Source organism: Paroedura picta, chromosome 12 (genome assembly GCF_049243985.1).
Source record: "Paroedura picta isolate Pp20150507F chromosome 12, Ppicta_v3.0, whole genome shotgun sequence".
NCBI classification, from domain to species: Eukaryota; Metazoa; Chordata; class Lepidosauria; order Squamata; family Gekkonidae; genus Paroedura; species Paroedura picta.
The window spans coordinates 3,234,493-3,245,662 of NC_135380.1; the positions used below are offsets into that span (position 1 = coordinate 3,234,493).

Sequence of the window (11,170 nt, forward strand, 5' to 3'; positions counted from 1 at the left end):
GAAGAGCGTCTATAATTAATTCGCCAGTAAACCAAGTGACGGCTCTTCTTAAAAACTACAAGTCCCAGCATGCCACGGGGGACGCCCCCATCAAAACGACTGTTTCAAACCCTCTCACATACACACCCGGCAGCGACATCCCTCAGAGCTTCCCCTTCCCCTCCAGCCCACATCCTTCCCTATCGTTCTCCTTCTTTCGACTCACGCCAACCTCCTCGCGCATATTAATGCCCATTTCCCCCTCCAGCCCGGAACTATTCTGCTCGGCGGTGCCTGTTTCCAGCCGGAACCGCCACGCCGACGGACTCCTTCTGTTTTGACAGACCCGCCAGGCGCGCCTCCCATCCCTTCCTGCGGACGGCGTGATTGGCTGATGCGGCGGATGCCGGCCTTCTGATTGGCTGGGAGGCCTCATCCGGGCGGTTCGCAGGCGCACAGGTGGGGAAGTGGCTGTCGCGGGGCGAGTTGGAGGGGCGGAAAACCGATGGTAACTATGGAGACGGGGCCTACCGCCTCTCCCCGGAGCCTGGGCTCAAGGCCGGGAAGCGGTTTCCTCACTCCGAATAGCGAGCTCGTCGGCTGCTGGGTTCGGAAGGCGAGGGGGATTGGGGGGAGCCCTTCCTTTTCCCTGCCTGAAGCCACGGAAACGTGGCCGGGGCGGCCTGCCAGGCCGTGGGAGTGGGGCCGGGGCTCTGGGGCGGCCGACTCCGCGTGTGTTAATTGGCCTTGGTTGGGCCGGGCAGGGGCAGAAGGGAGTGTTGGGAGATGGCTTTTGAGGTTGCATGCTGCCCCGGAAATCCCAAGAAAGAAATCCCAAGGTCTTGTTTACAGCCCACCCCACTGGACTCGTGCTTTGGGATGCCAGCCTCCAGGTGGGGCCTGGAGATCCCCTGGAATCGCAGCTCATTTCCAAGCTGCAGAGACGGGTCTCCCTGGAGGGGAAGGGGCTGCTTTGAGGCTTTAGGAAAAGTCGGCTCTAGCTGTGACCCACAGCTTCCACAATTCTGTTCCACATCTATGGAAACCGTTGACCTTTGTTTCAAGGACAGGACAGTTTGCATCAGGACTGTAGTTCCTTTTGAGGGCTGTTCTAAAAGGAATCCTTGTCTCTGAAGAAATTGGTATTGGAAAGTGTTTCTAGAACAGGAAATGCTCTGACAAGTCCTCTACCTGTTTACTAGCATTAAAGGATGTGAAGAAATTCTAATGGTGCAGGGTTGTGTTCCAGGTGTCCCCCCCCCCATTAGTGTAACTTTTGTACTGAACAGTTTTTATTGGTGTATCAGCCTCCAGGTGGGGCCTGGGAGTCCCCTGGAATCACAGCGCATTCCCAGACTTCAGAGATCACGTCTCCTGCATAAAATAGCTGCTTTGGACCGGGGTCTCTATGCCACTGCACTCCACTGAGATCCCTGCCCTAACCAGGCGCCATCCCCAAATCTCCATAAATTCCCCAGTTTAGATCTGGCAGGGGGACCTTGCATGCCTACCCATGGTGGGGAAGACCGCCCACTTACACAGCCTCAGAACTGTGATGAGCGATGGCTTGCCTATGCACAGCCTGCATATTTTCTAACTTAAGTGCTTGTAAGAAAAGTCTGGAGCGGATGCTGGGCTTGAGTGGCATCAATGCCAGGTGTAAAGCAGTGTCATGTGTCCAATCTTGCCTTGGACACAGGAGCTATTTGGTGACTCCAGGCAAGCCTCTTCCCACAGCCTGTGATTGCCACTGCCATTTTAAATTTGGGAACAGTGATAAGGATACTGACCTGCTATGCAAAAGTACTGTAAAAGAAAGTTGGGATTGAGGATTTGCAAAGCTCTGGACACTGTTAAGTGCTGTATGAATATTATCATATTACAGGAGCTAGTGTATTTGCAGAATGAATGCCATTTGAACCCACTGGTCTCCATGGACTTAAATAGGGTTAGCAACTTCATGTTGAGAAAGACCTGGAGGTTTGAGGTGGGTGGGGGTTGGAGCCTGATAAAGACCTCAGCAAGGTATTATGGCTTGGAATCTGTCTTCCAAAGCTGGCATTTTCTCCAGGGGAACTGATCTCTGTCATCTGGAGTTCAGTTGTAATCCTGGGAGATTCTCAGGACTCTTCATAGGATTGCATTGTTAATGGATTAAGAGTGTTGGTAATTTACTGCTACTTAACTTTGGGGATGTGGTTGTCCCATTCTGCTTCAAGTTCAGTTTTCCCCACAAAAATTTAATAAAGAAGAAGCAATGTAGGGTTGTTTGTTTGGATAACTGTAAGATCAAGCACTGGAAACTCTTGATTGTTTTAAACAGACATATTTTAAAGACGATTTTAAGGCAGTTTTAGTTGTTAAAATGGTTGCTCGAACATAAGGATCCTTCCTTGTTGTGTCCCTCTTCCTGTTGTGAAAGCAGAGATATTTCCACTTGTGGAGTCAGAAATGCAATGCAGAATTATGTTTGGCAATGCTAGAACATAAGAGAGCTAGAGCTGTCTGTTGGGGGCACTTTTCTAAAATCCAGAAACACAGTAGGGGTAAGAAAACATGTTAGAGATGTTTTCTTTAAGTAATTGTTAAGGGAAATCCTATTGTAGAGGATGTTGGGGGAAGTCTGAACTTAAAGAGACATTGTACTTCTCTCTGTCTCCTGTCAGCACTCTTACCATGCCTCCTGGAAAGGTGTGCAATAAAGAATCCCTGGTTCTGCAGTGTGAGTGGGACATGTGCACTTTTGTGGTCTCCAAGATGGAAGAGTTCTGCGAACACGTGTCAAAGCACCTGCAGCAGCATCTCCATGGGAAAGAGGAGGACGAAGATGAAGTAGATTCTCTCGGTAAGGGTGTTTTGTTTTAATCCAACACCTGCCCTGAATTGGCCCTCAATGTAAGTTAAGATGATACTCTGAAAAGTTTATTAGACAGTCACTTGTGCTGTATCTTCAGCACCTTCCTTTCCCTTCCCGGCTCCAGCAATTTCACTGATGTACTCAGTTTTATTAATTAAAGCATAATTTGTAAGAATCCGGGCAATTTTTTACAAAAGGGAGAACAGGTCTCCTAAGTGGGTCACCTACAGTTTCCTGTATCTTAACAGGAACACACTTATGAGCAATCCATACTCAGGACTGTGATACCACTGGGATTTAAAGTGGAAGGTCGCAGGTCCTCTTCTGCTGTGACCCATTTATCTCAGTCTGGAAGCCAAATAGGCTGGTGGAGAGAGCAATGGCAAGCCACAGGGAGAGCAGCACTGCAGGGGGACAAAGCACATGAAGGAAAGTAGGGGTCAGACATATATGCCATACTTGGCTTCTAGGTAGTTGGTGCATGGAAAAGTTTTATCTAGAAATATAGGCTGATAAAGTCTGAGAATCACAGAACTGCACAATTTCTTCCCCTAAGTGTTATAAGCATACCTGCTGCCTTTCATAGAAAGCATTCCAAACCCCAGTTTCTTCATCGTTGCTTTAGGGAAGATGCTAATAACAGCAACAGAGGATCCAGTTGTACAGCCCCTCCCCTGGTTAGGGAGTTTTCAGATAGACCAGGCTATCACATCAAATCTTGGAAGCTAAGTAAGGTCAAGGTTTGACTCTTGCCTTGAAAACCCAGCAGGAGTGGCCAAACTATGACTCCAGATTCCGTGGACTACAATTCCCATGAGCCCCTGCCAGCACTAATCCATGGACATCTGGAGAACCACACCTGCCCTGTAGGATCACAATGAGTCTGCTGTGATTTGACGGCACTGTACTTATACACGCATGCAGGGAGACTGATAATGGCAAAACGCCTTCCATCTGCCCACATGCACACCTTGGACTTGCCCGCAGTAACCTGCCTACCCTATGCTTGCGTTTTTGCTTTTCAGAAGAATACACCTGCCTGTGGCAGGAGTGCGGCTTCTGTTCTCCAGAGAACCCTGCCGACCTGGCCCGCCACGTGTACTTCCACTGCTACCACACCAAGCTGAAACAGTGGGGCTTGCAGGCCTTGCGCAGCCAGTCGGACCTGACCCCCTGCCAGCTGGACTTCCAGAGCCGGAACATCATTCCTGAGATTCAGGAGAACTTCCTCTGCTTGTGGGAGTACTGTGAGGTGAGGGAGGCTGGAAAGGGCGTGGATGAGAGGGAAGCATTGTTTCAGGCGTGATGGTGCACCAGTGGTCTGCTTAGGTATTATAAGTGCAGCAAGAAGTAAAACACATCTGTCAAACCAGCAACGCACATTGCAGGTTCATTTCATGTGCAGAAACGTTTTTAGCTTCCACACTACCTCCCCCCCCCCTTCAAGTGCTGTTTGAGAGATTTGCAGAAATTTGAATTCTTCTCCAGAACCTGCTCTGATCTGTGCTGTGTTTGGAATGGCAACTGATGAACCCTTGATTTCTCTGACTTCCTTTTCTCCTGCCAGAGAGTTTTTGATAACCCCGAATGGTTCTATAGGCATGTGGAGGATCACAGCTTCTGCACGGAGTATAAAGCAGTCGGCAAGGAAAACCACGTTGTCTTCTGCGGCTGGAAAGGTAGGCTCGCAGGGGAACCCCAGCGGCAGCTGGCAGGGAGGAAGAAGGGGTGTCTTGGGGTGCTCTGACTATTTCAGCAGCTTTAATCCAAAGTGTCTCTGACTTCAAGTGCCCCCTCTCCCGGAAAAAGAAAGGATTTAAATTTCCCAGAAAGTTTGCGATTGTGCTTGGGGTCTGTGTGGGAAAACAGAAGCATTTATTGATGTGTTCTGTACAAAAGTGAGCCACATCCTGAATCAGGAAGAATGTGCACGATCGCTCACATTCTCATGTGTTGTATAAAAATATGTTGATGGAGAAGCATGTAGATCAGGGGTAGTCAAACTGCGGCCCTCCAGATGTCCATGGACTACAATTCCCAGAAGCCCCTGCCAGCGTTTGCTGGCAGGGGCTTCTGGGAATTGTAGTCCATGGACATCTGGAGGGCCGCAGTTTGACTACCCCTGATGTAGATGGTGTCCCCAGCATGGTGCCTGTGGGCATCATGGCTCTGGCCAAGTTTTTTTAGAAAGTAGGTGGGGCCAGGTGGGCCTTTTGCTGAGCAAGGCATCTGATTGCTCACTGGAGATTTGACTGGCTGTGCAGATTTTTAAAGAGGTTGCTTTGGCAGCAGCTGCTACAACAGCACATCTTGGTTGTCATGCTTAAAAGCAGCGGCCTCTAACCTGGAGAGCCGGGTTGGTTCCTCACTCCTCAGCCAGCGGCTAGCTGGGTGATCTTGGGCCAGTCACAGTCCTGCTAGAGCTGTTCTTACAGAGCAGTTCTGTCAGAGCTCTCAGCCCCTCCTAGGTCACGGAGTGTCTGTGGTGGGGAGAAGTAGGAAAGGCAATTGTAAGCCGCTTTGAGCAGTGAAAAGTGGGGTATAAAAGCCTGTTTCACAAGGATCTTCGTTGTGTGGCAAGGTAAACAGTGGCAGCTGTTTTCTGGCAGGGTCCACCTCCTGCAGCAGCTGTTTAATGGCAGCCACTTTGTGGCAATGGCTACCGTGCTGTGTCAGAATTCCAAAGATGCCAGCAGGCTCAAAAAAGCAACAGGGGGGCCTCTGACATTAGGCAGGGGAAGTTTGTGCACCAGAGAAGATCCCGCTGTTTCTAAAAAAAGTTGGGCCTTGTGTGGAGTGATGCTTTCATTCCCTGCTGCGACGACAGATAGGCTGGGCAGCGTCTGGAGCCAGGACGGCTCTGAGTGTTCTCTCCCCTCCAGACTGCGACTGCACCTTCAAAGGCCGCTGCAAGTTGCGGGAGCACCTGCGCAGCCACACGCAGGAGAAGGTGGTGGCTTGTCCCACCTGTGGCGGGATGTTCTCCAACAACACCAAGTTCTTCGACCACATCCGTCGTCAGACTGCCCTAGAACGTGAGTATCTGAGCGGCCAGTGGGGGGAGGCAGAGAAGGAGCGGTGGCTGTAGGCGGGGGAGGGTGACTCTTGGCACAGTCTGTTTTCACCTACCCGAAACTGGTTTGCATCCCGGGAGGACTGGACACTCTGGCTGTTTTCACAGGCAATGCTTCAGGCCATTCAGAGGTTTCCTGCATTTAAACGGTGATGCGGCACAGCCCCTGCACCCAAACATCAGAGTTTCCTCACTCCAAGAAGACTCTGGGAGGCGGGCCGTGGCTCAGGGGAAGAGCCTCTACTTTGCATGCAGGAGGTCCCTGGTCCAATCCCCGGCATCTTCCAGTCCAAAGGGCCAGGCAGGAGGTGTTACAAAAGAGCTCAGCCTGAGACGCTGAATAGGCAATGCTCATCTTGCCTCCATCTTGCTGTGAAGGAAGAACAGGATTCAGGTTCCCCTCTGAGGCAAGGGCTCATTCTCGCTCATGCTCCAGAAAGGGAAGACAGAGCAAGGAGGTGGCAGGTCAAGGGGGTGGCAGGTTACAGTGGAGGAGCAATAGGGTTAGAATCATAGAGTTGGAAGGGACCTCCTGGGTCATCTAGTCCAACCCACTGCACTATGCAGGACACTCACAAACTGTTAGGGTTGTGAGTGTCCTGCATAGTGCAGGGGGTTGGACTAGATGACCCAGGAGGTCCCTTCCAACTCTATGATTCTAGGATTCTATGATAATACTCTAGCAGACTGTGGCTCCATCAAGGTGAGTCTTGACTTCTCAGACAGAGGCAGCTGGCCCAGGATTTTCATATCACCCATTGTCAGCTTTCTTTGAACTAGTGATGCTGGGGATTGGACCTTTGCTCTACCCCTGACAGCCCCCCTCCCACCAGCAGGAGCAGCAGGACACACCAAGGTTTGGGATGCAGCAGGCCGGGCTTTCTCGGTCTTCCTCCTGGCCTAACTCTCTCTGCTTTACAGAACAGCGATTCCAGTGTTCCCACTGCTCAAAAAGATTCGCCACGGAGAGGCTCTTGCGCGACCACATGAGGAACCACGGTGAGTGGCTGCTTCTCCGCCCCCAGCATGCTTTACCCACCCCCTCTCCACTGCCTCCCCCCCTTCCGGGCGGTGACCTCCCCTCTTGTTTCTCTCGAGCAGTCAACCACTACAAGTGTCCCCTGTGCGACATGACTTGTCCTCTGCCCTCCTCCCTGCGCAATCACATCCGCTTCCGCCACAGCGAGGAGCGGCCCTTCAAGTGCAATTACTGCGACCACAGGTAATGACGGGCTGCGCCAGCACAGGCAGAGAGGGAGAGCTGAGCTGCCGGGAAGTACAGCTGGCTTCTCTCTTCCTGGGGAACCGGACTGCTCCTGCAGTCGGAAACGATGCCACGGATGCTATCCCACGTGTGAGCTTGTGAATATTTGAACGCGTCCCCTGGTGCTTCTGCTGTCATCTGCTGTAGCGCTCCATCTCCTGCCTGTGCCCGGCTCTGAGATTCCATCCCTGGTATTCTTTCCTTCCAGCTGCAAGAATCTCATCGACCTCCGGAAGCACCTGGACACGCACAGCAAGGAGCCAGCCTACCGCTGCGAATTTGAAGCCTGCAGCTTCAGCGCCCGCTCCCTGTGCTCCATCAAGCTGCACTACCGGAAAGTTCATGAGGTGGGAAGGAGACACCAGGCCCAGGGAGGGAGGGAGGGGGGGGGGCTCAGTGACCAGAGTGGGAAGGGTGGGAGTTATGATGATGTTTGCAGGACCCCTGCAGGGTCATCCCAATTGGTTAGGATGGAAACTAGGAATTCCCCAGTTGGCTTGTTGTGATCAGAAGATCAAAATCCGCTCCATTTAATTTGCCTGTTGCAAGCCTGAAAATACTTTGAGGAGAGCTAAAAAATACTGCATTAGACATGGATATTCTTCTTCTTTGGATTTTACCAGATATTTCTTTTGTTTCCTAAGGACTATAGTCTTGCTTTAAAAAAAAAAACGAAATTGCTACAATCAGGATACTGAATGTCAAAATCGTTATTTGCACGGAGGATCAAGGGGTGGGGGAACCAAGTCGGGGAGCTTCTGCTTGGCAGGTTCAATCCCCGGCATCTCCAGTTGAAAGGACCAGGGAGTTGGTGATGTGATTTTTCTCTGCCTGAGGCAGGGAGGCTGCTGCCTGTCTGAGGAGATGGGCCAGTGGTGTGACAGAACCACACTATTCTGTAAAGCTGGGCTGTGTAGACAGTCTGTGGCCTACCCAACACTGCCCCCGTGCCCCCCTTCTGCACTCCTGCAGGGCGACATGGAGCCCCGTTACAAATGCCACGTCTGCGACAAATGCTTCACGCGTGGGAACAACCTCACCGTGCACCTCAGGAAGAAGCACCAGTTCAAGTGGCCGTCAGGCCACCCGCGTTTCAGGTAGGTGGGCTGTAAGGGAGGATAGGCACGCTGCCCCTCTGCTTGCCCACTGCCCCGGGCGTTAGATGCAGGGTGGCCAGGGGCAGCAGCCGAGGTGGCTGGGGGCCAGGGCACTGTGCTGAGTGAGTCAGTCTTGCTGATGGTTTCTGAGGGCAGCCATCTGCAGTCGACCAGTTACATTTGGACCCAGCAGCACCTGAGAGACCAAGATTTGCGTGGCGGGGAGGTAGAAGTTTTCAAGAGCCACAGCTCCTTGGTGAAGTGATCCAGAGGTGTGCCTTGTCCCCTCCTGGCAGTTAGAACAAGGTGCCTTTGGTAAGGTCACAGCTTTTAGATAAAGGCAGTTTCTGGCACTCGCTGCAGCCTTGGTGACCCTGCAGGATCTGAATTTTGGGAGAGGAGACCGGACTGGGGCCCATTCTCTCAAATTCACCGGCCCTGGGTGCCTTGCAGGAGTCCAGATCACCAGCAGGTGGAGCAGTTGGGTGTTTGTTCCCTGGCATTGAAAAGTCTTTGCCTGCTCCCTTTGACACAAGTTTGAGCAGTTTCCTGCAACAGTCATTGTTGCCTGCAAGGCCACCTACTGGCCCCAGAAGCACCTTCTCCCTTCGCAGGGAGATTTCTCTGGAAAGGTTTGTTGTGCAAATATGGCCCCTGGCTCACAGAAGCTTATCTGATGTCAGGCACTTAAAAATGGGCACGTAAAAATGAGAACCAACGCGGTGTCGTGGATAAGAGCAGCGGCCTCTCAGGTGGAGAATCTGGTTTGGTTCCCCACTCCTCCTCTGTATGGAGCCAGCTGGGTGACCTTGGGCCAGTCACAGTTCTCTCAGAGCTCTCTTGGCCTCACCTACCTCCCAGGGTGCCTGTTGCAGGGAGAGGAAGGGAAGGCGGTTGTCAGACTCCTTAAGATAGTGATAAGCAGAGTAAAACAACCCATTCTTCTTCTGTTTCTTGCTCTGCCTAGCACGTGTGGTCCTGTACTTAGGTTCCCCCGCTGGCCAAAAGTGGAGGACTGGGTCTCTTGGCGCTGGCTCTCTCCTGCCCCGGTAACTCCTCCCTCTGCACCTCACCCCCCAGGTACAAGGAGCACGAGGACGGCTACATGCGGCTGCAGCTGGTGCGCTATGAGAGCGTGGAGCTGACGGAGCAGCTGCTGAAGGACCGGGAGAAGCAGGGCGAGGTGCTGGATGATCCGGCCCAGTGCATGGTGCTGGCAGGGACCGAGGGCAGCCTGCAAGGCATCATCTTGGAGCCCCCCGGGGAGGAAGCTGGTGAAGCGGACTCGCAGGCCGCCGTGGCCCCCCAGCCCCCCTCCGAGCAAGAGCCCGGCTCGTCCCCTTCTCAAGAGCCCGGCATGCCTTCCAGCCCCATCATCCGCGTCGTGAACAGGACCAACGAGCGCGGGGAGAGCGAAACCGTGTACTACGTGATGGCCAACGCGCCCTCGGAGGGCGGAGCAGCAGTGCCAGACGGGTTTGCCGCAGAGCCCGAGGAGAACGTCATGGATCGGCTGCAAAAGACAGCGGAGGAGCTGGGCATTCAGATTGTCTGATGCTCCCACTTGTCCCCACACGGACCTCTGAGCCTCTTTGCGCCCCTCTCCCCCAGAGGTGGTCTTGGGTCGCAGACACCATGCGTAGTCTCAGCGTGCTTCTTGAAAGCGCGTTCCGAGAAGCGGAGGCCATTGGTGCTACCTGGGGGAAGCGGGAAGGGGGGACGACCTCCACTCTAGTCTGCCGTGTTTGGGGTGGGGGCCAGCTGTCAATTTCTGCTGCTGGTCGGTCTTGCCAGGGAAGAGGTCCGGCGGCTGCTCATCTGGCCAGGGTGATGGGGGCTGGGAACCGGTTTTTCCGCCGGTCACTGGCTGTCGTGCCTGGGGCGCGGTGTCCTGATCTGATTCTGAGAATGCAAGGAATTGGGGCTAATTTTTGAAGCCCCCCCCCCCTTTCCCCCGCCCAACCCTGCTACATTCCCTGGAATATTCTTTTGTTCTCCAGCAGGGCCCTGGCGAAAATGTCTCCATGGGGCAGGCCCCTCCCTTTGCCTGACAGTGACTTCCCTGTTCCTCGTGTGCATGTGTGAGCTGGTCTTTAGAGGGGCTGCTTATCTCCAGCCTCAAACCATTTGCCAGGGCAGGTTCCCCTGACCTGGTCTCCACGTGACCGTGCAGCATTTGCACATCCTCAGCTAGCCCCCTGCGGGAGGCTTCGTTGGCTCTTCTGTCCTCGTCTTGCTCTGTGAGTGGGACACTCAGGGGACATCTGGTCCAGCAGCCGCTTCCCGGTTCCCAGTCCCCCTCAGAGGCTGCCCTTTCACATTCCCGTTGCAGAGCGGAGGAAGCTCTGGGTCGTTTGCTGTGCACCAGAGCTCTTGGGGCCAATGGGGGGGCCTGGATGTTACCCAGGGTGCGAGGAGCCCTTTGGCACCGTAAGAAGGAGACTTTGTTCTCACCACGTTACCTTTCCCCAGATTGGTCTCCGCCTCTCGGCTTGCAATGTTTGTGTTCCAGCAGAAAATAATAAACCTTCCACTGCCAGCTCTTGCTGCCATCTGGGATATTTGCAGGATTGGGTGGGATTTTTCCCGTCACAATGAGAGGCTGCCCCCACTGAAGACAGGGTGCTCAATGGAATGGAGTCCCTGTGTCCTGCCCCCCCCCCCCCGTTCTTTCCCTGAGAGGGGACGGGGTGTGTGGATTAGTCACAAACAGACTCTGTCGGAGCTGGGAAAGAATTTCTGCTGGGGAGCAAGATTCTAGTCCAGTACCACCTTAAAAGACCCAACACAATTTTTAGGGCATATAAGCTTTCAAGAGTAAAAAGATCTCTTTGTCGGATAAAAGGACACTGGGAGGGGGGAAGGGCTGGGGGAGGAGTGGCTTTGCATTGCTGCAAGGG

General features: G+C 53.3%; 1 protein-coding gene across 5 annotated transcripts; it reads left to right on the plus strand.

Annotated features, from left to right (window-relative positions):
* Window positions 1-279: 279 nt before the first annotated feature.
* Window positions 280-10,809, plus strand: HINFP (histone H4 transcription factor). 5 transcript variants are annotated; one of them, XM_077305822.1, is made up of 10 exons: window positions 280-438; window positions 2,646-2,824; window positions 3,862-4,088; window positions 4,404-4,515; window positions 5,719-5,871; window positions 6,831-6,908; window positions 7,011-7,131; window positions 7,382-7,520; window positions 8,146-8,270; window positions 9,351-10,809. In XM_077305822.1, exons 2-10 carry the CDS (start codon window positions 2,656-2,658, stop codon window positions 9,823-9,825), a joined length of 1,599 nt encoding a protein of 532 aa, XP_077161937.1. In that variant the 5' UTR covers window positions 280-438; window positions 2,646-2,655; the 3' UTR covers window positions 9,826-10,809. The 5 variants fall into 5 exon arrangements, with proteins under 5 accessions (XP_077161937.1, XP_077161934.1, XP_077161936.1 ...); XM_077305819.1 differs by having other exon boundaries at window positions 429-487; XM_077305821.1 differs by lacking the exon at window positions 280-438 and adding an exon at window positions 474-586.
* Window positions 10,810-11,170: the final 361 nt, after the last annotated feature.

Excerpts from the sequence above, each read along its gene's own strand:
- HINFP (XM_077305818.1), top strand. The coding sequence starts at position 766 with ATGGCTTTTGAGGTTGCATGCTGCCCCGGAAATCCCAAGAAAGAAATC. Across the intron at positions 4,516-5,718 it reads TGTCTTCTGCGGCTGGAAAG|ACTGCGACTGCACCTTCAAA; the intron begins GTAGGCTCGCAG and ends TCTCCCCTCCAG. Across the intron at positions 7,521-8,145 it reads ACTACCGGAAAGTTCATGAG|GGCGACATGGAGCCCCGTTA; the intron begins GTGGGAAGGAGA and ends GCACTCCTGCAG.